Source organism: Tricharina praecox (genome assembly GCF_024521635.1).
Source record: "Tricharina praecox strain CBS 144465 chromosome Unknown BZA05scaffold_10, whole genome shotgun sequence".
In the NCBI taxonomy this organism is placed as follows: domain Eukaryota; kingdom Fungi; phylum Ascomycota; class Pezizomycetes; order Pezizales; family Pyronemataceae; genus Tricharina; species Tricharina praecox.
Window position 1 is genome coordinate 1,061,239 of NW_026250412.1, and position 23,226 is coordinate 1,084,464.

The 23,226-nt window shown below is 56.7% G+C and overlaps 9 protein-coding genes across 9 annotated transcripts; 5 read left to right on the plus strand and 4 right to left on the minus strand.

Annotated features, from left to right (window-relative positions):
* Positions 1–644: 644 nt before the first annotated feature.
* On the plus strand, positions 645–3,510 carry BZA05DRAFT_33665 (DWNN domain-containing protein). The gene is made up of 4 exons (XM_051480815.1): positions 645–1,246; positions 1,315–1,633; positions 1,687–1,796; positions 1,847–3,510. The coding sequence occupies exons 1-4, from the start codon at positions 1,075–1,077 to the stop codon at positions 3,310–3,312; spliced, it is 2,067 nt and encodes a 688-aa protein (XP_051340183.1). The 5' UTR covers positions 645–1,074; the 3' UTR covers positions 3,313–3,510.
* A 663-nt stretch (positions 3,511–4,173) lies between these two features.
* On the plus strand, positions 4,174–7,098 carry BZA05DRAFT_336770 (tRNA synthetases class I-domain-containing protein; the record flags this gene model as incomplete). Its single annotated transcript, XM_051480825.1, has 1 exon — positions 4,174–7,098. The coding sequence occupies one exon, from the start codon at positions 4,174–4,176 to the stop codon at positions 7,096–7,098; it is 2,925 nt and encodes a 974-aa protein (XP_051340184.1).
* A 234-nt stretch (positions 7,099–7,332) lies between these two features.
* On the minus strand, positions 7,333–8,850 carry BZA05DRAFT_336609 (Pre-mRNA splicing factor PRP21 like protein-domain-containing protein; the record flags this gene model as incomplete). The annotated part of the gene is made up of 2 exons (XM_051480811.1): positions 7,333–8,175; positions 8,236–8,850. The coding sequence occupies 2 exons, from the start codon at positions 8,848–8,850 to the stop codon at positions 7,333–7,335; spliced, it is 1,458 nt and encodes a 485-aa protein (XP_051340185.1).
* Positions 8,851–9,054: 204 nt separating this feature from the next.
* BZA05DRAFT_396612 (clathrin light chain) lies at positions 9,055–10,350 on the plus strand. Its single transcript, XM_051483546.1, has 5 exons — positions 9,055–9,391; positions 9,450–9,559; positions 9,621–9,773; positions 9,828–9,996; positions 10,055–10,350. The coding sequence occupies exons 1-5, from the start codon at positions 9,143–9,145 to the stop codon at positions 10,076–10,078; spliced, it is 705 nt and encodes a 234-aa protein (XP_051340186.1). The 5' UTR covers positions 9,055–9,142; the 3' UTR covers positions 10,079–10,350.
* A 71-nt stretch (positions 10,351–10,421) lies between these two features.
* Positions 10,422–12,980, plus strand: BZA05DRAFT_396613 (nucleolar GTP-binding protein). The gene is made up of 4 exons (XM_051483547.1): positions 10,422–10,640; positions 10,699–11,326; positions 11,382–11,540; positions 11,953–12,980. The coding sequence occupies exons 1-4, from the start codon at positions 10,609–10,611 to the stop codon at positions 12,829–12,831; spliced, it is 1,698 nt and encodes a 565-aa protein (XP_051340187.1). The 5' UTR covers positions 10,422–10,608; the 3' UTR covers positions 12,832–12,980.
* Positions 12,981–13,895: 915 nt separating this feature from the next.
* Positions 13,896–17,415, minus strand: BZA05DRAFT_336438 (uncharacterized protein; the record flags this gene model as incomplete). The annotated part of the gene is made up of 4 exons (XM_051480806.1): positions 13,896–14,568; positions 14,621–16,992; positions 17,061–17,285; positions 17,374–17,415. The coding sequence occupies 4 exons, from the start codon at positions 17,413–17,415 to the stop codon at positions 13,896–13,898; spliced, it is 3,312 nt and encodes a 1,103-aa protein (XP_051340188.1).
* Positions 17,416–18,142: 727 nt separating this feature from the next.
* Positions 18,143–20,559, plus strand: BZA05DRAFT_396617 (cysteine desulfuras-like protein). The gene is made up of 3 exons (XM_051483548.1): positions 18,143–18,917; positions 18,986–19,803; positions 19,993–20,559. Exons 1-3 carry the CDS (start codon positions 18,632–18,634, stop codon positions 20,413–20,415), a joined length of 1,527 nt encoding a protein of 508 aa, XP_051340189.1. The 5' UTR covers positions 18,143–18,631; the 3' UTR covers positions 20,416–20,559.
* A 16-nt stretch (positions 20,560–20,575) lies between these two features.
* On the minus strand, positions 20,576–21,399 carry BZA05DRAFT_396618 (uncharacterized protein). The gene is made up of 2 exons (XM_051483549.1): positions 21,145–21,399; positions 20,576–21,053 (listed from the first exon to the last, which is right to left on the minus strand). Exons 1-2 carry the CDS (start codon positions 21,238–21,240, stop codon positions 20,901–20,903), a joined length of 249 nt encoding a protein of 82 aa, XP_051340190.1. The 5' UTR covers positions 21,241–21,399; the 3' UTR covers positions 20,576–20,900.
* On the minus strand, positions 21,373–22,288 carry BZA05DRAFT_396620 (vacuolar protein sorting-associated). Its single transcript, XM_051483550.1, has one exon. It carries the CDS (start codon positions 22,205–22,207, stop codon positions 21,434–21,436), a length of 774 nt encoding a protein of 257 aa, XP_051340191.1. The 5' UTR covers positions 22,208–22,288; the 3' UTR covers positions 21,373–21,433.
* Between the last annotated feature and the right edge of the window lie 938 nt (positions 22,289–23,226).

Below are 23,226 nucleotides of genomic sequence, written 5' to 3' on the forward strand. Positions count from 1 at the left end.
AACAGACACTTCCACGCAATCCCCGTGTACCTGTGATTGTCGTTCTCTTCGCGCGCGACTACAACTCGGCATCGCTCTCTCGCTCTCTCGCTTCTTCCGAGACCGCGACATCGCAAATCGACAAACTCTCTGACTCCCGGAAAAGAACACGCTAGATTTCACCAAACTCAACCAACACACGAGTGACAACACACTCGACAGCTTCAGCCTCATCGACCCGCGAGTCTTGAAACGGTACACACGACACGCGACATCTAACGCTCATTCTGAACCGGAGATCATCGAAACCTACCCTCGGCTCCACGGCAACAACCACAACCACAGATTTCGCCGATTCTTCCCGCTCTTAACAACTCATAGCACTCACTGGGTGGGGGTTTTCTGCATCGGTCGCTTTGCTCAACCTCGTCGGGTTGGTACTACTTGTGCACAAGCAAGAATTTCAAGAGTTGGCTTTCTTTTTGTGTTGGCAACTTCGCTCGTCGCTCGCTCGCGCTGGTTTTCTTTCAAGTCGAACTTTTTGTACCCGCCGCTAGATTCTAGTCGGTGGCAGTTGGCTTGTGGTCCCTTTGAGGCTCAGGTTCTGTCATCCATCTGTCAGTCTGGTGGTTTTACCTTCCTGTCAACTCCTTACTTTGTGTGTTTGAACATTCCCCGAGATAAATATACCACGCTTTTCAACGGAAAAAAAAAGAGAGAGAAGAGAGAGAAAGCACGAAGGGAGAGCGAAGAGAGAGAATTAAAGAGGCGATCTTTGTTGTGTATAGAGTTTTTGTGGATCGACACCTGAATCCGACAGACTTCTTCAACTGACCGGCAGCTTCTCCGGTTCACAACCTGCCAATAGCCTCTTGCGATAGAAAGGGGGAAGGAAGAGATAAAATCAACTTCATTTTCGCACTCATACCCGATCACCGAGGAAGAGGCAAGACGGAACGGTCCTTCTGCCACTCCCATTCCATCATTTGTACTTTGTGAAGGACTTGGAATCGCAGATTCTCAGCATCAGCACAAGACCGCCAGCACGAACGGCCTTCACCATCCGAACACGAGTACCTACTACAACAAGTCGCGATGTCTTCTTCAGTATTCTTCAAGTTCAAATCGCAAAAGGAACCGTCGCGGGTTGCTTTTGACGGAACCGGAATTTCGGTGTTTGAGCTCAAGAGACAGATTATCCAGATCAACCGGCTAGGAGATGGTTCAGACTTCGATCTGGCTATTTTCAATCAAGACACCAATGAAGGTTCGTGGATGGCGAGAATCTGGCCGTAGCTAATTTGTAATGGATGATGCTAATATATGGCTGTTAAGCTTACGACGATGACACGACGATAATACCGCGTTCCACGTCGATTATCGCGAAGCGGCTTCCTCCCTCGAAGCCAGGACGCGGTACTGCCCAGCGCTACGTCAGCGGCAAGATGCCCACTACTGCTCTGCCAAATGCTGGACGGCGAGAGAAGAACTTTGGCACGACCGCACAGCCTGCCAAGAAGCCTGAAGCAGAGCACAGCGATGGACACAGCAATGCGCCGCTTCCGACTGGTCCGGAATCCGAGGAGGACAAAATTGCGGCGATGTTCCAGGCCCAAGATGAACAGTGGAACAAGACGCAGGAGCAACTGGCAACGTATGTAGACCCCTAAGTTTGTTTCATGTATGTTGACTGACATTCAATGCCAGTGCGACACCTGTCTACCGGGGTGGAAACCAGGGATTCAAGAAGAACGCGGCACCTGCGCCCAGTCATCCTCCACCGGCCGGATATGTTTGTTACCGTTGTGGGGAGAAAGGTCGGTGATAATCCGTTAATACCGGTTTGCAACCGCTAATGTCTATACAGGCCATTGGATTCAGCAGTGCCCAACCAACGCAGACCCCAACTTCGATGGTCGGCCACGGATCAAGCGCACGACCGGTATTCCGCGGTCTTTCCTCAAGACTGTCGAGAAGCCTATGCCGCAGGCCAACGACGACCCGACGCTCAACTCGTCCAACCCAACTTCTGTAATGGTTAACGCGGATGGTGAATACGTTGTCGCGATTGCCGATCAAGCATCGTGGGAGTCGTACCAGAAGAAGGCCGGCGGCGTGGCGAGCAAGGCCGAAGAACCTAAGGGTAGCAAGGAGCTGCAGGACAGAGGCATCGAATGTAGCATGTGCCACAAGATGATGAGAGATGCGGTCAAGACGCCCTGCTGCAAGAACGTGTACTGTGAGGAGTGTATACAAAACGCATTGCTGGAGAGCGATTTTGTTTGTCCTACATGTGATGCTAAGGAGATACTGTTGGATTCTTTGCATCCGGATATTGAGACAAGGAATAAAGTCGAAGAGTACAAGAAAGAGAAGGAAAACGGGGGTGTCAAGAAGGCGGTCGATGCACCGATAGCCCAGGATAATCACAAAGTTGTTCCCGCTGTTATCCCCCCCGCTGCGCCTGCCGCGATGAGGGTCGTTGCTCCTGCGAACAGGTCACCCTCGGTCACTAAGTCCTCAGCGAGCAGCACTCCTATCCCATCCACGGCTACCATGTCAAAGAAGCGCCCCGCCGAAGACGACCTCGGCCCCGAAGTCCCTCGTGGCCCTGCCGCTATGCGGAACCAGCAGCAGACGATGCAGCACCAGCAGCAGCACCACCAACAACAGCACCAGCACCAGCAGCAGCAGCAACAACAGCAACAACAGCAGCAGCAACAGTTCCAGATCCAAAGCGCCTACGGACCCGCCGCCGGCCAGAATATGTATAACGCGCAAGCCTTTCAGCAACAGTACCCCAACCACGGCCAGCAGGCGTATGGCGGCAACGGCTACGGCGGCTTCAACAACGGCGGGATGGGCATGGACATGAACGGTATGAACGGCATGGGCGGTGGCGCCGGCTACGCGTACAACGCCAACCAAGGCTACAACTTCCAAGGCGGCGCCAACAGCTTCCAGCAGCAGCACCACCAGCAGCACCAGCAGCAGTTCAACTTCCCGCACGCAGGCTACAACGGCTACAACCAGGCGGGCTTCCAGCAGCAGCACCAACAGCAGCAGCAACAGCACCAACAACACCAGCAGTTCAACAAATTCCCCATGGGCTTGTCGCAGGGCTCCAACGTCAACGTCAACATCACGCCCAACGCCAATGGCGGCATGGGCTACGGGCCCTTCGCGAACCAGCAGAAGACGGTGTTTAGCGAGCCGTTCCCTAGCGAAGAGGACAGTCCGTACATGCGCAAGCCGGTCAATCCCCACCGCCACGCAAGGCCGAAGAGGATTCGCCCAAGCGACTTCAAGGCGGTTGGTGGAGAGATGATGTAGAATGTCAACTTGCTGCCGACGCCGACGCCGGCGGCGGAGGTGGATATATAAAATGTCCGTGGTGCTGGTGCTGGTGCTGGTGGTGTGTTTGCTTCGCGGGATGTAACTTACTTTCTTCTTGTCTTTTCTTCTGACTGACTGACTGGCTTTATGTCCCTTTGCTTGTCGTTGCTTGTCTACTTTGCTTTTACATAGGCGTGAGGGCGTGTTCACGGCGGAGGTTTCTGTTTTTTGTGTTCTGTTTTCTGTCTTCCGTTTTCTGTTCGCATTTTGTCTTGTCTTCTAGGTAGTGTGTACTTTTTATTGACTAGGTACGTGAGGCGTTCAATTTTTTTGTGTGCTTGTGCTTGTGCTTGTGCTTGTTTGTGCTTGTGCTGCAATGTAATGTACTTTTACTTATTGGATCGGAGAGGTGGGCAGAAGGGAGATTATCGAGGACTCGGGAGTCGGGGAGCGGTGGGGTGATGAATGGTACTGGTACTGGTTGATACTGAAGGGGGATTTTTGTTGTGCAAGGAGGGGAATTGAGAGGGGGTGTAAAACTTCAAGTTCGCTGTGTACGGTTTTCACTGCATTCACTACGATTCCCAGTCCATCATGGGTACCTATGTGAATAAACTCGAGTGAATAGAGAAAGAGAACATCAATTTATTGTCGCATACGGCCTACCTAGACTACCTATGGCGAACCGAAACCTGACCTTTCCTGCCTAACTCATGAAGAGTTTCCTCCCAGGATATTACTCGCCCAAAACGCGCCCTCGAGTGAGCATTGATGCACCCCAACGTCCACACCATGCCCCAGCAAACCCGGCAACTTCCGCTTCGGCACCGTGCCCCACCACGACCACCTCCTCCCCCGATGCGGCGCTTCACCACTTCGACCGGCCGTCTCAGCACGGCCGCACACGCGGTCCCTCCGACGAGTCTCAAGTCCTCACTGCTCCTCCCGCGCACATCGTTCCCGATCCGGCCGTCAACAGACGTCTCACAGCACGCCTCTTTGCTCACACGCTCGACGTCGGAGGTGTACGCACTGCAGAAAGCGCGGCGAGGAGGTGTGAAGGAGAAGGAGGAGAAGGAGGAGAAGGAGGACTTCGTCCTCCACGATGGCCCGCCCTACGCCAATGGCGAGCTGCACATGGGACACGCCATGAATAAGATCCTGAAGGACGTGGTGAACCGCGTGGCCGTGCTCGAGGGGAAGCGCGTCACGTACATTCCCGGATGGGACTGTCATGGCTTGCCGATTGAGCTTAAGGCACTGCAGGCTGGCGCTGGCGGTGGGAGCGTGACGGATGCGGTCGAGAGGGGGAAGCGCATGACGCCGCTGGAGATACGAAGGCAGGCGAGGGAGCTGGCGGCAGCGACGGTCGAGAGCCAGCGGAAGGGGTTTGAGAGGTGGGGTGTCATGGCGGAGTGGGAGAAGGCGTATAAGACCATGGATTGCGCGTATGAAATCTGCCAGCTGGAGGTGTTCAGGGAGATGGTGGGAAGGGGGCTGGTGTATAGACGGTTTAAGCCGGTGTTTTGGTCGCCGAGCTCGGGCACGGCGCTGGCGGAGGCGGAGCTCGAGTATAACGAGAAGCATGCTAGTAAGGCCGCGTTCGTCAAGATGCCGCTGCTGGGTGAGGTCGGTGGGGAGGGGGAAGTGAGTGTGGCCGTGTGGACCACTACGCCGTGGACGCTGCCCGCGAATAAGGCCGTTGCAGTGGGGGAGGAGATGCTGTATGCGGTTGTAGCTACGACGAGTTACGGGAAGCTCTTGGTAGCGGAGGAGAGGGTGGAGTATCTACGGGGTGCCCTGGAAGGGGAGAAGCTAGAAGTGACCAAGAGCGGAATCATGGGCGCCGACTTGGTTGGGCTGACATACACACACCCGCTCCTCCCATCGGACACCCCCGCGCACCCGATCATCGCCGCAGACTTTGTTTTGGCAGACTCGGGAACCGGACTGGTCCACCTGGCACCTGGACATGGAATGGACGACTACCTCGTCTGCCAGAAGCACAACATCCCGCCGTTCTCACCAGTCGACAACAACGGCCGCTACACCACCGATACTTTACCACACCTCGTGGGGAAGGAGGTACTCTACGGTGGCACAAAGGCAGTGCTGGACATGCTCGCCTCCTCCGGCTCGCTGCTCCACCTGCAGAACAAGTTCGTTCACAAATACCCCTACGACTGGCGAACGAAACTCCCCATCATCGTGCGTGCTACCGCACAATGGTTCGCCGACGCGGAGAATATCAAGGCGCCTGCCGTAGCCGCGCTGGAGGATGTCAAATTCATTCCTGAGAGTGGACGGCCGCGGTTAACGGCATTTGTGAAGGGACGGAATGAATGGTGTATCTCACGGCAGCGCGCATGGGGAGTCCCTATTCCAGCACTTTACGACGCCGAGACGGGTGTGCCGCTGTTGACGGAGCAGAATGTGGACCATATCATCTCCGTCCTTAAGGAGAAGGGAACGGATGCGTGGTTCACCCCCGAGGTCCCGGATGAGATCTTCCTCGCGCCTGAGTACAAGGCTGATGGGAAGACGTACACCCGCGGCATGGAGACAATGGATGTCTGGTTCGACTCTGGTACTTCGTGGTCAACACTCAATGAACGTCTCGGGCGGGAAACAGTCGCCGACCTCTATCTCGAGGGCAGCGACCAGCACCGCGGCTGGTTCCAAAGCTCGCTGCTGACCTCGATCGCGGCGCGGGGTAAGCCACCGTTCAAACAGATTCTCACACACGGCTTCGTGCTCGACTCCAAGGGGAAGAAAATGAGCAAATCCCTCGGGAACGTAGTCTCGCCATCAGACGTTACGACCACGCCCAAATCCTCAGTTCCGAATATCAACATCCTCCGCCTATGGGTGGCCTACTCCGATTTCACCAAAGACGTCTCCATCGGCCCCACCGTGCTCTCGCACGTGCACGAGGTCCTCCGCAAGGCGCGAGTCACCTCCCGCTTCCTCCTCGGCGTCCTCACCGACTGGGACGGGACATACACACCGTACAGTGCGCTCCCACTGCTCGACCGCGTAGCCCTCGCGCAGCTCCACCGCCTACACACCACCGTCCTCGCATCCACGCGCACCTACAACTTCCAAAAATCCGTGACCTCCCTAGCAGCGTACACCTCGACCGCGCTGTCGGCATTCTACCTGGACGTGACCAAAGACCGACTATACTCCGACTCCGCTTCATCCCCGCAGCGCCGCGCAGCACAGTCCACCGCCGCGCTCATCCTGCGCAACTACGTCTCGCTCCTCGCCCCGTTCGTGCCGCTGCTGACACAGGAGGTATGGAGCCACGCGCCGCCGGCGCTGCTTGCCGTCGTGCCCGAGGACGAGCAGCGCATGCTAAAGTTCTTCACGCCCCAGCAGGAGTGGGAGCAACCCGAGCTCCTGGTCGAGTTCGAGAAGATGCAGGGTGTACATGATGCTGTCAAGCGCGCGTTCGAGCGCGCGAAGGCGCAAGGAAGGGTTAAGGTTAATCTTGAGGTTGAGGTGGACGTGGTTGTTCCCGAAGGCAGCGAGCTGAGGGAGACGGTGCAGAGGTGGAGGGCGGATTTGGAGGCGCTGTGTATCGTCTCTGGTGTGGAGATTACTGATGGGGAGAGAAAGGTGGGGATGGAGGCGTGGGAGGAGACGGAGGAGTTCGATGGAGGCGTGGTCAAGGTTAGGAAGGCGAGGCATGAAAAGTGTGTTAGGTGCTGGATCTATAAGGCGCCGGCTGTGGGTGGGGTTTGTGGGAGGTGTCAGGAAGTGCTGGCGGGGGTTGAGTAGACGGATGGATGGATGGATTTTGGACGGAAAATGTGGCGGGTGTAAGATATCTAGATGTATAGACCGCACGATGTATAGTAGAGTACACTACGAGACGAAAAAAATCAATGGTTGGATCAAACATTGAGCACACTGTATCACTCGATGAAGCAAAGCACAACCGTAAAATTCCCGCAAAGCAAAAAAAAAGACAGCAAAAGAATCGTACAAACAACCATCCACATTACATTAAGACTACGCTCTTCTCGGCCCGACCCCAGGATTAGCCGCCTGCACCGCCTTCCGATGTATCGCCTGAATCTGCTCATTGACATCGTAGCTCCGCATCTTGACCGTCTCCCTGCTCTCGCTCGTTCCATCCCACGCGCCGCCAGTCGCAGCCTTCTTTCGTCGCTCCACCTCCTCGGGCGAGATGTGTTCTCCCGTCGCACTATCGAACAGGTCGTCACGCTGACTCGCCAGCCGCTTCAGGTTCGCCACCGTGTCGTTGGTGTTGAGATTTGTCGTGGCGAACTTGGCGTCCGCGCGCGCACGCTGCTCTTTCCAGCGCGGGTCGAGAAGCTCGATACGCATGTGCGCCTCCATCTCGGACAGCGGGATCGCCTGTTGGCAGTTGGGGCAGATACCGGTGGCCTCTTGGTGACGTTTCTGGAGCGCGCGGGGGAAGGTCGACGGGCGGATCTTCATGCTGGTTTGCTTGGGGTGCTGTTGCTGGTGGTGGTCGAGCTGCATTGGCTGTGGCTCGTTGTGGCTGGGTTGCGGTGGGGCGGGCGCCGGGATCCAGACTTGTTGCTGCTGCTGCTGCTGCTGTTGCTGCTGCTGTTGCTGCTGCTGCGCGGGAGGGTAGTTCATTGCGTAGTCGTCTGCAGTTGGCATCGCCTCCTCGATACGTAGGGCGGACGGGTGGAGGGACATCATATTCTTCTGCTCGAGCGAGGCGAACTGTAGATCCTGCAGGTTCTGCGGCGGCGGCAGATCAGTCTGGTCGTCTGCCTCGGTGAAGACGACGGTCTCGACGACCACGAAATCGTGCCAGTCAATCTGCGCATACGCAAGCCGCTCTTGGTCTTCCTCCTCCTCCTTCTTTGCCCGCTCCTTCTCCTGGTGCTTCGTCCACTCCGCACGCTCGCGCGCCACCTCGAGAATGTGGAATTTGTCCTGCACGTTGCGCGTAAGCTCCTCTACGCTGGGTCCGCCACGCGGCTGCAGAAGCTCCGTGTACTGGTCCAGCAATCGTGAGAAGAACTGGTAGAAGCTGTGGTTGGGACGGAGGAAGTCAAACTGGTAGTTACGGGCCTCGCGCTGGGAAAGATGCGTGAGGAATCCGCGGCCGTGCTTGGCGGCGAAGAGGGCGGTCAACCGTACGATGTCGAGATCCTGCGCGGAAATGTTCGGCATCCGTGCCGAGAACTTGAATTCTGGGGGTTCCTTGGGACCTGCGGGTTTCGGTGCTTCGGCGACGACGTTGGCGCGACCCGCAGAGAGCGTGGTGCCCCGGCCGGACCGGATCTCGTCCAGGCGCCAGGCATAGAAATTGTAGTACGGATCGGACGTGGCGAGGAACGAGAATTTGGGGTTGTGCTTTTCTTTTTCGCGGATTCGCTGCTCGAAGATTTGGCCGTTACGCTCAACGTATCCCGCGGTTTTTTCGACGATGGCGCGGATGTCGCGTGGTGGAAGGACAATCCCTGGCGGCGGCTTGCCGGCCTCCTCGAGACTGCGGTCGACGTCGTTCGGGACGGCGGTAGCCATGATGAAGGTGACGTTTGTGTTTGGAACGGTCAGTGGCGGTAGAGGTAATGGCGGGGGGTCGTTGAGGTCTATGATATTGAGGTGAGGTAGAGTAGACGATGTTGGTTGCTGGCGTTGCAGAATACGCGACAAGTTGGTAGGCTGGCAACTCTCGCTTCGCCGGGTAAAATTCGGTTTCAGGGGAAGCTTCCACTGTGCTTGGAACTGAGTGGAGGAACACAACACCAACACCCTATCAGCAAACAACTTCTCCATCTAACTGTCCCTTAGTCCCGAACATCACACCGCGAATATGGCTACTCACTTCCCCTCCATCGAAGAGTTCGACGATGGCCAGCTCGAACCCGTCCTTCTCCCCGGCGCGACCACTCTCGATCTCGGCCTCGACAGCGATCCAGCCGCCGACTTCCTCTCCCGCGAGAAGGCCACTCTCGGCGCTGACGCGGACCTGTTCGCTACCGAAGATGACAACAATCTTCTCGGCGGTGGAGACTCCGTCCCTACAGCTTTCGAGAGCAGCTTCCCGAGTTTGGACCATGAGGTTAGTACACGGAGCTAGCTTTCGCGGCGGGCTCGGAGCTGACAGGTGTCATGTCAAGACCGATGGACCTGGTGGAACCATCACCGGCGGAGAGGAACCTTACATGCCCGGCCACAACACGTACACAGGGATGAGCACGGAGGTTGATGAGGAGCCCGAGGTCGTCAAGTGAGTCCCCGCCCGCAACACCGATACCCCACCGTCGTCGGAGCTAATCAGCTACTACTAGACAATGGCGCGAGCGTCAAGCTCTCGAGATCCAGCGACGCGACGAGCTCTCGGAGACACGGAAGCTGGAGACAATCGCAAAGGCGCAGCAGAACATCGACGACTTCTACGAGAACTACAATTCGAAGCGCGATAAAGCTGTGGAGGATACTCGGTACATTACCTCGTAGCTTGGGTCGATGCGGATGGGAAGCTGATTATGCTGTAGTCGCGAGGCACAGGAATTCCTGGACTCCCGCGAGAACACGGTCGCCGGCGGCACCGCCTGGGAGCGTATCGCCAAGCTGGTGGATATGTCCGACAAGGCTGTGCGCTCCGGACGGAGTGACAAGACTGCGTTCCGCGCCATGCTCATGAGCTTAAGGAAGGACGAGAAGGCACATTTCCCCTACCGATTAACACCAACTCGAACTCAATGCTAACAGTCATCCGCAGGCACCCGGTTCTAGCGGATATTAATGATGCTGTAATGGGAGTTTTGCTAGAATTGTGAATGTCTCTGGTTTTCTCTGTTTCAATCTGTCACCTTTCCTTGAACAAAACCGGCGTGTTGGGTGGGGAAGGGTGGTGTTGCGTTCTGCTATTAGAAATCGTGGGTTGTGGGCACGAATCACACGATATTACCTGCATTGACTATGTCCCGAGTTGCGAATGTCGATTTCGTGGGTCCTTACTGTTCAGCGGCCGCGATTACGCTCGTATCCGTGCTCTACTGATCGCCAATGGTTGGATGAATTCAATTATTGGCGACACTGTGGTCATTACTCTCACTCGCATCACGTGCATTAAGCACAATTGCGGCTAAAACTTATCTACGCTAAAAGAAAAATTTCACCACTTTCCCCGATCCTAAAACGACTATTTCAACACACCCACCAAAACCCCCACCACGCCCGCTTTCTTTTCCCTTTTCTTCTCCAGGCCGCAGCCTGCGGTTCTAATTCCACCACCACCTCACACCACTACCACCCCGAAGTACCACAACAAAGATGGGTAACTTCAAGAAAGAGAAGAGTCGTCGGTATGTCCCACTTCACCCGGTGCAACACGCATTGAATCTAATAGAGCGTTCCCTCTAGAGACCGCTCGTCCACTGCGGGCGATGGCATGGCCAATGTCAAGACCAAGGGCGAGAACTTCTACCGCGACGCGAAGAAAGTCAAGCGAGTAAACGACCTGCGCGATACCGGTGGAGCAAAGTTCAACCGCGACGGCAGCAAAGTCGTGCAGGCCGCGCCCTTCCAGTCGCGCGCTGTCCCCACAGCCCGTATCGAGCCGAACCGGAAATGGTTCGGGAACACCAGAGTCATCTCCCAGGAGGCCCTGACCGGCTTCAGAGAGGCGATGGCGGAGAAGAGCAAGGATCCTTACACCGTGCTCCTGAAGAGTAATAAGCTCCCCATGAGTCTGCTTGAGACTCCGGGTCAGAAGGAGCATGAGGCAAAGATTAAGGTCGGAACCCAACCTTTCTCTGCGACCTTCGGTCCTAAGGCGCAGAGAAAGCGGCCGAAGATTGATGTTGGAAGCATGGAGGAGATGGCCGGCCATCTGGAGACCGTCGAAAAGAAGTATGCCGACAAACTGGAGACGGATAAACTTCTGAGTGGACAGTTGGGCGAGGAGGAGAGGGCTGGTGTCATTAAAGAGGCAAGAGAGCCTATCTTCTCCAAGGGACAGTCGAAGCGAATTTGGAACGAGTTATACAAGGTATGTTTTCTTCTGCGTCGAGGTCAGCGAATGGGCTGCTAACAGACTGCTGCAGGTCATCGACTCGTCCGACGTCGTAATACATGTCCTCGATGCTCGAGATCCCTTGGGTACTCGGTGCCACAGTGTTGAAAAATACATCAAGGAGGAAGCACCACACAAGCATCTGATCTTTGTCCTCAACAAGTGTGACTTGGTACCCACCAGCGTAGCAGTAAGACCCACCGCTCCCAACATTCCCTTCCCCCTCCCTCTTGCCCGTACCCCAATTCCCAACCTGTGCTCTCCAGCACCCCACTGTTTTAAGTCAAGGCTATTTCCACCGAGTTCATCTCGGAAACCTATGGATCTAGTCTGTTACAATAGTGGGAGATCAATTCCGTCCCCGTTTATACCGGCTCCTCGTCGTTTTGGCGAGGATGTCCAGTCGATTTCTTCCGTTTTGGATAGGGTCACCAGGGGGCGGAAGTGCTCCGTATTGAGTTGAGCACCATGGCTCCCCGCTTCTAGCGGGGCTCGTGCGGGTGCTCTTAGTTACGTTTCACACATTCATTCCTCATCTTCATTTTTACTTTGATTGCATCACGCAATTTTTATTACGATAATTCTGACATTGCAACTACTAGGCTGCCTGGGTTCGTCGCCTCTCCAAATCCCACCCAACCCTCGCCTTCCACGCCTCCATCACCAACTCCTTCGGCAAAGGCTCTCTTATCCAGCTGCTCCGACAATTCTCCTCCCTGCACAGCGACCGCAAACAAATTTCGGTCGGACTGATCGGCTACCCCAATGCCGGCAAATCCTCCATCATCAACACCCTCCGCGCCAAGAAGGTGTGCACAGTGGCTCCCATCCCAGGAGAAACCAAGGTATGGCAATACATCACTCTGATGCGGCGCATCTACCTGATCGACTGTCCGGGGATCGTGCCCCCGTCCGTAACCGACACGGCAGAGGACATCCTGCTGCACGGCGTGGTGCGCGTCGAGAACGTCGAGAACCCAGAGCAATACATCCCGGCGGTGCTGGCAAAATGCAAGCCGCAGCACATCGAGCGCACCTATGAGATCACGCGCGGCGGGTACAAGACACACATCGAGTTCCTCGAGATCCTGGCGCGGAAGTCGGGCCGCCTGCTGAAGGGTGGCGAACCCGATCTCGACGGCGTCGCGAAAATGGTGCTGAACGACTTCATCCGTGGAAAACTTCCCTGGTTCACCCCCGTGCCGAAATTGGCCGATGGTGAAACGGAGGATGAGGACTTGGAAGGCGCGGGTCGCATGGGTCAGCTCGGTGAAATGCGGAAACGTAAGGCCGAGAGTGATCCTGACGCTGATGTTGACGTGGACGAGGAGGCGACGGAAGCGGGCGATGAGGAGGTCGATGATGGCGACTATGAGGAGTGGAAGGGCATTGGCAGCGATGATGAGGGTAGCGATGACGAGGGCACTGATGGCGCGCCGACGATAGTGGCTGATGAGAGTGATGATGAGGATGATAAATAGCCATAAACGTTGTCTTGTTTCTGTATTTTGCAGCATAGGTTAATAGAGTTGTTCACGATACCCTTTATCTACCCACGAAGTAGGGAAATCTTTGTAGTCAGATGAGGATCTACCTAGTTGTCTACGGGACGTGATCTGTCTTTGGTCATCAGATCTAAGGATATCTCCAGGTGCAGAGCACCTTGAAAATAAAAATAAAAAGTTTTGACATTTTCTCCGCCCAGGAGTTGGGTAACACTTGAGACGCAACTCTCATCTCGGGTACTACCCACACAACCCTGAGGTTTGAGCGCTACATGTAAACGAAGTGCGGAATAAAAACCCCGCACACCTACAAGAACGAAACGGAACGGCGCGGCGCATGTGATATCACTTGAATTAAGGGGATTTTTTTTTAAAAAGGTAAGGGAGTTTCAGCGTCCAACGCAGTACTCAAGTGAAGAGGTGAATCCTGCTAGTAACGAGCTTCGACAGAGCTCACTTATCGTTACCAGGTACGGCCAGTAGTGAGTAGTGATACAACACCGATATTCAGATGTACTTATGTAGTGATCCGCCGTCGTAGCAGCCATTCGATAATCAGCAGTCATTGCGATGTCCCGGAGGCTGGCTTCTTTCAAGTTTTGGGTGCGGATCTACCAACCTACCGTTCCGCCGTAATATTCACTGGACTGAACTACTGAAGAAATCACAGATAGGTAGTATCATATGCTCCCGACAGCCAGCCAGCAGGTATCCACCGGTAGTGATACACATACGGGATGTCATTAATGATCAAACACGATCTGCAGGTAGCCTGGTAGGCATCATCGTCAATGAATAAAGGACCATGCATTGCTCCAATTCACACAACGGATTCACAATCACCATCACAATCACAATCACACCATTCACACCATTCACACCATTCACACCATTCTGCACATCGAATGCAACGCAAAGTTACGCACGTTGCTCACATCCTATTACCCCACACGACGCAAAAAGCATACCGGAACCCACACAAATTTTCAAAATACGCACTACTTAACATCAACCAATGAACCAATGACCAGCGCGTCCGTTCACCTCCACTTTGAAGCCGTGTCCCTAGGTTCCTTGGGCTTCGAGTCCCTATCACCACGGTCACCACGGTCCTTATCCCTGGACTCGGGGCGGTCGGTACGTTCGCCTAGATTCCGCCTGCTGGAGGGGACCCACTTGCCGCCAGCGCCGGATGAGGGTCTGTCGCCGCCAGCGGTGGGGGGAGTCTCGCTACGTTCCGGGGCACCACCGGTGCGACGGGCAGCCGGAGGGCGGTAGGCGCTACGTTTCTCCTCGGGGGCGGCTCCGGAGGGAGGCGAGATGGCGGCAGCGGCGGAGGAAGCGGCATCGCGGGGTGCAGCGGGCGGGAGGTCCTCCTTGGGGACGGACCTGGGGGCGAGCTGGAAGCGGGGACGCTCCGAGGGACCGTTTGAGGCTGCGGGTGCAGCGGCGGCAGGTGTGGCGGCGACGGGTGCAGCGGTGGCGGCAACGGGGACGGGGGCTGATGGAGCAGCTTCACCACCGGCGGCCTTGGCAGCAGCACGCTCACGCCATCCGGTAGCAGCGACACCAGGACGCCAGGCGGCGGGGGCATCGGGCGCCTTGGTGGGTGCGGCGACGGGACGGTTCTGACGCTCGGCACGCTCGCGGGCACGACGTTCTTCGGCTTCCTGCTCGCGTTGACGCTGTTTGGCAGCCGTCTCGTCGAGTTTCCTGTGACGTGTCAGCATGAGAAAAGCAATGGATTGATGCGGGGATCACTGACTTGCGTTGCTCCTCGCCCTCCGCTTTCTCGCGAATCATCCGCTCGCGCAGCTCGGCCTCTTTCTTGGCTCTCTCCTCCTCCTCCTCCCTGAGACGCACCTCCTCGTCGGCAATCCTCTTCTCCTCAGCCTCCCTCTCGAGCCTTTCGCGCTCACGAGCAGCCTCGGCAAGGGCCTTCGCCTTGATCTTGGCGTCGCGCACTTCCTTCCGGCGCTTGTCCATAGCCTTCTGTAGCTCCCTCTCGGCAGCCTTACCACGCTGTTCGAACTCCTGGGAACGCTGTTGCTTAATATCGTCCCTAAAAGTCTCATAGGATCCGACAAGGCGTCCGAGGCGCTTCTTGAGAGCGACAGCCTCATCGTGCTGTCTCTTAGAGGTCTCAAGGGTGATCGTCTTGGCGGCATCGTACGCAGCGAGATCCTCAGCCTTCTGGCGCTCCCAATCCTGGGGAAGGAGCTTGACCTCCTCCCGACGGTAGGCACGCTCCAGATGATCGATACGCTTGCCAGTAAGACGCAGACGCTCGCTCATGTCACGCTTCTCCTTCTCGAGCTGCTGCAGTTTCATCATGCGAAGCTGGTTGCTGTCGAGGTCGCCCATGTTCTCAACATCGATCTTGGCGTCAAGCGCGAGCTCGTCGAGCTGCTTCTTGAGTTCCTCCTTGCGGATGCGCTCTTGCTCGGCCTTGACACGCTCCTGCTCACGCTTCTTCTGCTGCTCGGCGACGCGGGCGGCTTCGGCAGCGCGGGCCTCCTCTTGACGGGCAGCACGGATCTGAGCCTCCTCCTTCTCCTTCTTGAGCAGGGCAGACTCGGCGGCCTCCTTCTTCTTCTCAATGATCGTGCGGCGGGCAAGGGTCTCGGCGTGCTCCTTCTCGGCACCTACAAGAGCCCTCTTGTGGGCAGCGGCCTTAGCAGCCTCACGCTCCTGAAGGAACTCGGGGTCGACATGAGTGCAGGTGAGGTACAGCGCCTTTGCGAGCCTCGAGAGTTGAGTACGAACAATCTCGGAGGGAGTGCTCTGGAGCTTCTGGATGGAGGTATCCTTCTCGGCAGAGCCGGTACTGGATCCAGGGTGCAGAGCCTTGGAGGAGGAGAATATGTCGGACTCGAAGGTCAGGACACCAGCGGAGTGGTCGATGCGGATCGAGAGATCACCCTTCTTGCAGCCGTTCATGATGAACTTCTCGATGACAGTAGGGTTGATCTCGAAAGGCGAGGGGAAGGAAGCCAGGTCGAGGACGAACTGAAGCTGAACTGAGTCGTAAACCTGCGAGAGCTGCTGGAACAACCTGGTAAGGATGACCTGCTGAAGAGGCTGGACGTAAGGCTTCATGTCGGGGTCGTCGGCGATCTTGGTCAAGATGGGAGAGATCTTCTTGCAGATGCTGAGAGGGTGGAAGTCGACCTCGAGGATGGTGTAGAGTTCGCGGATCTCGGGGCGGGCACGCTTTAGGAGGCCCTTGTTGAGAATGTCCTTGAACAGGGAAGCACGCGTGGGCGCCTTAGCAAGACCGAGAAGGTTGGTCAAGCGAGTGTTCTTGGTCCTCTTTGCCTCGTCGACATCGAGCAACGCACCGCGGGAGCGTGCTTGGCTGATGACGGGAATGGACAACGCGGCCAAAAGGTAGAGCGAGGACACGCGAGTCCAGTCGGCATCGGTGGTGGCAGGGGAGTCCTTCCTGATCGCTGGGTTGGAAGCTACCTGCGCAGCACTATTGCGGAGGAGGTTGTAGTAACGGCTCCAGGCAGCGGCGTGGAAGAGGTAGTTGTCCGAGACCAAGAAGATCCTGGTCAAGTTCTGGTAGTAGTTGGCCATCATGATGTTCTTTGCGGGCCTCTTGCTCAGGTTCAGAAGGGTGTGGATGTCCTCAACGGAACGGAAAGCCTCCTGCCAGAGTTCCAACTCGACGGCAACATTCAGCTGCTGGAAGCGGGTGTCGAGGTGGCGCTGTAGAGTATCGGGATCATTCAGGTTGATGGCATGCATCTGGCTGGCGTACTTGGCGGCATTCTGAACGTGATTGCGGAGCAACTCGCAAAGTCTCCGGAACTCGGTCTTGCGAGTGTACTTGAGACAGAATTGGAACGCCTGCAGAGCAGTGCTCTGGTACATGGTCTCCAAGCGGGCATTGTTGCGGAGGATGTCCAGAACGGTCCTGTAAGTTTCCCACAAGAACTTGAGCCAAGGGGTAACAACGGCACGGTCGGTGCGATCCTTGGACTGCTCGCCGGAAACGGTGGACAGTAGGATAGACTCGGGGGTCTCGGTGGCCTCGAGATCCTCAATCTGGTCCAGAGTGATCTGCTCAGCCCGCTCCTGTGCCTCGGTGACCTTGTTCTCGGCAAGCTCAATAAACTTCCGGAGAACCAGCTACACATGCAAAGTCTATATATCAGCCGCGTGATCGCCAGCTCTCGCTCATCGCAGATAGAACCCACCTCGATCGTCTGCACACTAGTATTCTGTGCGATGTTCTTGTACTGGTACAGACCATCCTTGGCAGTCTTTCCCTTCCTCAAGCTAACACAGAGCTCGACGAACAAGATCATGACCGGCTCCAAAGAGGCGATCGGCGAGTTGCGGGTGCGCTTCGAGGTGACATGGTCGTGGAGGAGTTCGAGGGCGCCGAGGTTCTTGTTTACGGCGACGAGCTCCTGGGCGCGCTGTTTGTCGAGAAGGATTTGTTAGCGATTGGCGATTCTCTCGAGCGGTGAGGAGCAGCCAGCGAGTGGGGCAACAGCGACGACGAACCTTGAGAACGTTCTCAGGCTTAGCGTGAGGAGGCGGCGGCATGGTGAATGTGTGTTATCGCGACCGCAGCACACAGGGAGTGTGGATGATGTCGAGATGGATGGGGGGTGATCTGGGTTTCCGGAGGGGTGGTTTGGTAAGCTGTGTCGTCGACAGAGTTGCGTTGCGGAAGTTTGTGCAATCTGCGACTTAAAGAGGCTTAGCGGCGAATGACAGCCCCACCAAGAATTTTCCTGTGACTGCTGCAAATTGCTATGGTATGGCAACCCACAATCACGACAACGAGAATTGAATGGCACGGATGAAGGGGTGTGAGTATGAGTATGGTTGAGAGAACGTGATATTCTACTGGAGGTGGGAGGACAAAATTGAAAATCTGGGTGAAATTGGTGGCGAAGAGCGAACTCAAAGCAAACCTAGTGAAAGTGCGGGGCTTCGGGTTGAGCACGACGGCGGACAACAGGTCTAGCCAACAGAACGGAGTACAGAGAGAAGCCTATGCCAAAAGAAAGAAGAAGAGATATAGGAATAACAGACACCGAGGTGCATCGTGCTCAGAAAGACCGGATCTTCCAGGAAAATGAAGCTGGGTCGGCCGTGTAAAAAATGGAGAAATCGAGTGAAATACAGTGACTCAATCGTCATCAAGTGGAGCATTACCTAAGCCCGTCTCTATAGGGCAGCCCGGACTCCGAGATTGTTTAAGCATCGACGTCGAGACATGCTGCTGTCGATTTGTCATGGATTGATTGGCATGCGGCGATTCGCGAGCACATGTGGTGGCTGGTGGGAGTGCACGACAGATGGCCTTCAAGAAAGGCCGCATCTACGTAGAGTATCTCGCTCGGCCGGGCCTGCTCTGTCATCGAATAGGGAGGACCGTCTTCCCGGCCGCGCATTGCCGTCATATCCCCCTCCGGTCCACTGATATCATCATACCCGCCAATACCGACTCGTCTAATTCCCCCACCACCCCCGCCTGGCTTGGCATGGCAGCCGTTGGTTGCCGGCGTCAGAGGAAGAATTCAGATCCGCTTCGACATCGCATTGCCGCCGCCACAACACCTTCTACAACTACCCCCTCATACAACCACACCACCACCCGAGTAGGCATCAGACCACTTCTCTTCGCGCGAAGAAACACCACACACCACACACCACACACCCACATACTGCAGTTCGGGTTCCCCACCCCTGCCACAGACCACAGATACAACACATACATACCCGACGCATTCCCCTCCATATCGCATCCCCGATGCCTTCCCCCGCCATGGTGGCGCGATGTGCACAGGCCTCGCGACTGGCCTCGCGCACCTTCCTCGCCTCGACGCGCCCCTCCGCCCTCAGATCGCCAGCTGCGTTGCGACCGCTGCAGAGGAGCCGGAATTATGTCTCGCCGTCGAGCAAGAACCCTGCCGCCGTCAACGTCGAGAACCGCCAGATCGAGACGAATGAGGTGCTGAAGCAGACCGGCCGGCTACCGTCGGATATCGACGTGGGCGGTGGAATGACGGCCGATGCGATGATGTCGCCCCAGGCAGGTATGTTTGCTTGCTTGCTTACTGCGCACTCTCACCGGGGCTAGCGGCGATTGGCTGACAGCAAGTAGGCATATTGAAGCAGGCGACGATAATGGACGAGGGCTCGCGTCCCATTTACATGGACATGCAGGCGACGACCCCGACGGACCCCAGGGTGCTCGACGCGATGCTGCCGTTCTACACAGGTCTCTACGGAAACCCGCACTCGCGGACGCATGCGTACGGCTGGGAGACGGAGAAGGCGGTGGACGAGGCGCGTGAGCATGTTGCCGGCTTGATCGGTGCCGATGCGAAGGAGATTATCTTCACGTCGGGCGCGACCGAGTCAAACAACATGTCGATCAAGGGTGTGGCCAGGTTCTACAAGGCTAAGAAGAAGCACATCATCACGTCGCAGACGGAGCACAAATGTGTGCTCGACTCGTGCCGCCATCTGCAGGAGGAGGGCTTCGAGATCACCTACCTGCCCGTCATGGCTAATGGTCTGATCGACCTCAAGGAGCTGGAGGCCGCCATCAGACCCGACACGTCGCTCATTTCCATCATGGCCGTCAACAACGAGATCGGTGTGATCCAGCCCATGGAGGAGATCGGAAAGCTGTGCAGGAGCAAGAAGATCTTCTTCCATACGGACGCGGCCCAGGCTGTCGGAAAGATCCCGATCGAGGTCAACAAGTGGAACGTCGACCTGATGAGCATCTCCGGACACAAGCTTTACGGACCGAAGGGTATCGGTGCGTGCTTCGTTCGAAGACGGCCCAGGGTCAGAATCGAGCCCATCATTTCCGGTGGTGGACAGGAGCGAGGCTTGAGGAGTGGAACGCTGGCGCCACCGTTGGTTGTCGGCTTCGGCGAGGCTTGTCGGATAGCCAAGGAGGAACTCTCGGTAATGCCCCTTCCCCTGCCGCATATCTTCCCTTCTTCTATGATGATACCTTGCGCTATACAATCCAAGCGTCGCGGCACGAAGCAATGCCTCAAAGGCGTTGTGTCGGCGGTGCCATGACGATTGTGCAGGGGTACTGAGAAATAGGGTAGTGCGCCTCTACCATTACCAGCCGCTGACTCTTCTTAGTACGACCACGCGCGCGTCTCCTACCTCTCCAAGCGCCTGCAAGACGGGCTCCTATCGATGGAGCACACGACATTGAACGGCAGTCCGGAGCACCGGTACCCGGGCTGCGTGAACATCTCCTTCGCGTACGTCGAGGGTGAGTCTCTCCTGATGGCGCTGAAAGACATTGCGCTCTCCTCGGGGTCCGCATGTACCTCTGCATCCCTCGAGCCGTCGTACGTCCTCCGTGCCCTCGGGTCCTCCGACGAGAGCGCACACTCTAGCATCCGCTTCGGAATCGGAAGGTTTACCACCGAGGCGGAGATCGATTACGTCCTCGAGGCCGTCAAGGCACGTGTCAACTTCTTGCGCGAGTTGAGTCCGCTGTGGGAACTCGTGCAGGAGGGCGTGGATTTGAACACTATTGAGTGGAGTGGGCATTAGTGGAGTGGCTAGGCGTGGTGTAACGACGACGAGAATTGCATTGATGGGTTGGGCTGGGTTGGGTTGGGTCGGCTGCGTGGTTTGCTGCTTCTTTTACTTTACTTTCCGTTCCGTTCTGTTCTGTGACGCTTTCGGGGGTTGGGGGTTGGGTGGGGGGTGGGGGTGGGTACGCTCTTTCGTTCGAAGGATAGTTGTGTACACTAGTCAGGTACCGGGTCAAAAGGTGTGAAGATGATGTGGTGATATGGAATGCAATTCCTGCGTAATTGTAGGTGTACATGCTATATAACGAATTCACCGTGACTTCACTTGGCATGTTCACTGTGATGCAGCCATCCCCCACCACAGCCAGTACAAGCCCGTGAACAAAATGGAGATTCGCCTCACTCTACCCCCTAGTCTACCCCCCAGCCTACCCCCCAGTGCCGTACCGTAGTATCATACAATCCAGAACCTATCCTACACCCCCCCCCCCTCTATCCTCTTTACTTCCCTCCCTCCACCTCCCGTGTAGTCTCCCGTACACTCTGCTCCTTCAAAAACTCCTCTTTCAGCTTCGCCTGCAGATCGAAATCGTCCTGCCGCTCGCGCTTGATCCGGCTACGCTCCTCGTCGCGGATCACGCCTTCGTGCATTTGCTTGAATGGGTCGCGTTAGACTTTCTCAACGGGGTCGGGGGTCGGGGGATGGGGGATGGGGGGGGGGGATGGGGCAAGGAGGGGGGGTTACGGCGCGCTCGGAACGCTGCAGGTAGTGCACGCCCAGCAGGGTCAGCCCGCACACGGCGGTTGTGGCGAGGAAGGTGGTTTTCGCGGCACGGGACATGGTGGTGGTGGATTGGTGGGGTGGGGGGGACGCGGGGGATGGGGGACGCGTGGAGTGGTGGCCCTGGTGGGGTGGGGTGGTGGTGGGGTTAAGCGATGGCGCTAGGAGCGGTTACTGGACTACACGTTTGGTGGGGGGGTGGTGGTGGGGGGGGGGGGGTATGATGATGAGTGTTGATGAATATTGCCGTTCCTCAGCCCAGCCCCTCCAAAAAGCTATTATACCCCCTCTCCAGATCCCAAAGCATTTCCCTTCCCTGACCCTCATCGATCTCATCGCCAGGTCTCATCTGATTGAGCACAATGAGCCACTTAACAATATCCTTCCTGCCCTCGAACCCGCCACCGCCAGCCTCCCCACCGGCGCCTCCTCCACCAGTAACTACATCCACCGCGGTGATCACGCTCGCCAGGAGCGGATGCAGCTCATCCTTCGCGCGATAGTTCAGGCGGAGCGCATCCATGAACGTGATGAAATTCTGCGTAGCCTCTGCCGCCGCCTTAGGCGAAACATTCCTCCACCTGCCCTCCCCTCCTGTTGCCAAATGTGGCGCAGCCACCAACATCGGCCGCTCCTGGCCCTCGCCCGCCCCATGCTCGACCGTGGCCGGCAGCCCGGTCTCTAGCCTCCTCGTAGCAGCGGGACAATCGACGCCGTAGCGCGCGCGGAACGCGTGTAGATCTCCGAACGCGGCGGCGACACTAGGACTGCCGAGGAGCGTCTTGTACTGGCCCAGCAGGCGCAGGCAGGTGGGGGTGTAGGATGAGGGTGGGATCGAGTCCCGTACGAAGGCCTTCTCGAGGAATTCTAGCGTCACGATTATTGCGTGCAGTTCCGCCAGGGATTCGTATAGTTCTCGAGAGGAGGGGGTGGAAAAGAGTTTTAGCTCCAGGTTGAGGTTGAGGTGCGGGTTAGACCGGAGAGGCGTGGGGAGGTAGGCGGAAGGCGCATAGGGTTGGTAGGACATCTTGGGGTGTGGGCGTGGTGGTGGTGGTGGTAAGGGAGGGGAGGGGAGGGGGAGCTGTGCTGAGGTGAGGGAGGTGGATGGGGATAGCAGTGCAGGGGTTAGATAGCTGCGGAGACGCTAGGCGGTTTCGGGTCGGGATGGGTGTTCGGGCTTCGAGGCGTGAAATGCAAATGGAGCGACTCGAGATTGAATGGAGCCACTCGTAGTTCAATGATTACACTGAGGCTAATACGAGTGTTCTGGTTCTGAGCTGTTTCCAATTTTTGACATTTTTGGTCGGGACAGACGAGTGATATCACGTGATAGTCTCTGGGACTCTCACGGTTATCTCGAACCGTCCCTCATGGCTGCCGTTGTGGCGGTTCTAATCACAGCTGCTCGTTCTCCGCCGCGGCTTGCATCTTACCCGCGATGACCTCAGGGTACCCGGGCAGTGCGTTACTACAGGATGACGTCTTTCACCGCGACCCATCTGCGGGCACGAACGATACCATGATCTCACCCGCTTTGTCTACATCACGATGACCCCTCCCCCCCCCATCCCCCCTCCCCATCTCCGGACTGTCTACTCGTATATCAGCAGCCCTCCCCCCACCACCTCCGCCCATCAACCACAATGTCAATGTCAACCCGCAACATCACCTCCTCGCTGCGAATCCACCTTTCGCTCCCCAGCGCAACACTAAGCCACGGCCGAGACTTCCACCGCACGATGGTCGCCACATCCTCTTCGAACTACTCCGGCCAGGGCCTTGGCATGGACGCCGACGAAGGCCCGGGTATGGCACAAGAGTTTCGCCCAGGAATGCGCGTCGAATATAAAACTGTTGGTGATGCTAGTGAGTAACTCTACCCAGAAGAGGAGGTAAGGGAAGGGGTGGGATGGGGATGGATGGGGCTGATGGAATGCGAAATAAAGAGACGGGCGAAAAGGATGATCGCGATATTGCTACGGGCGTGGTGATGGGCGTGCACAAGGGCGAGGGCGATCAGGGGAGTGAGTACGAGGTTCGTCTTTC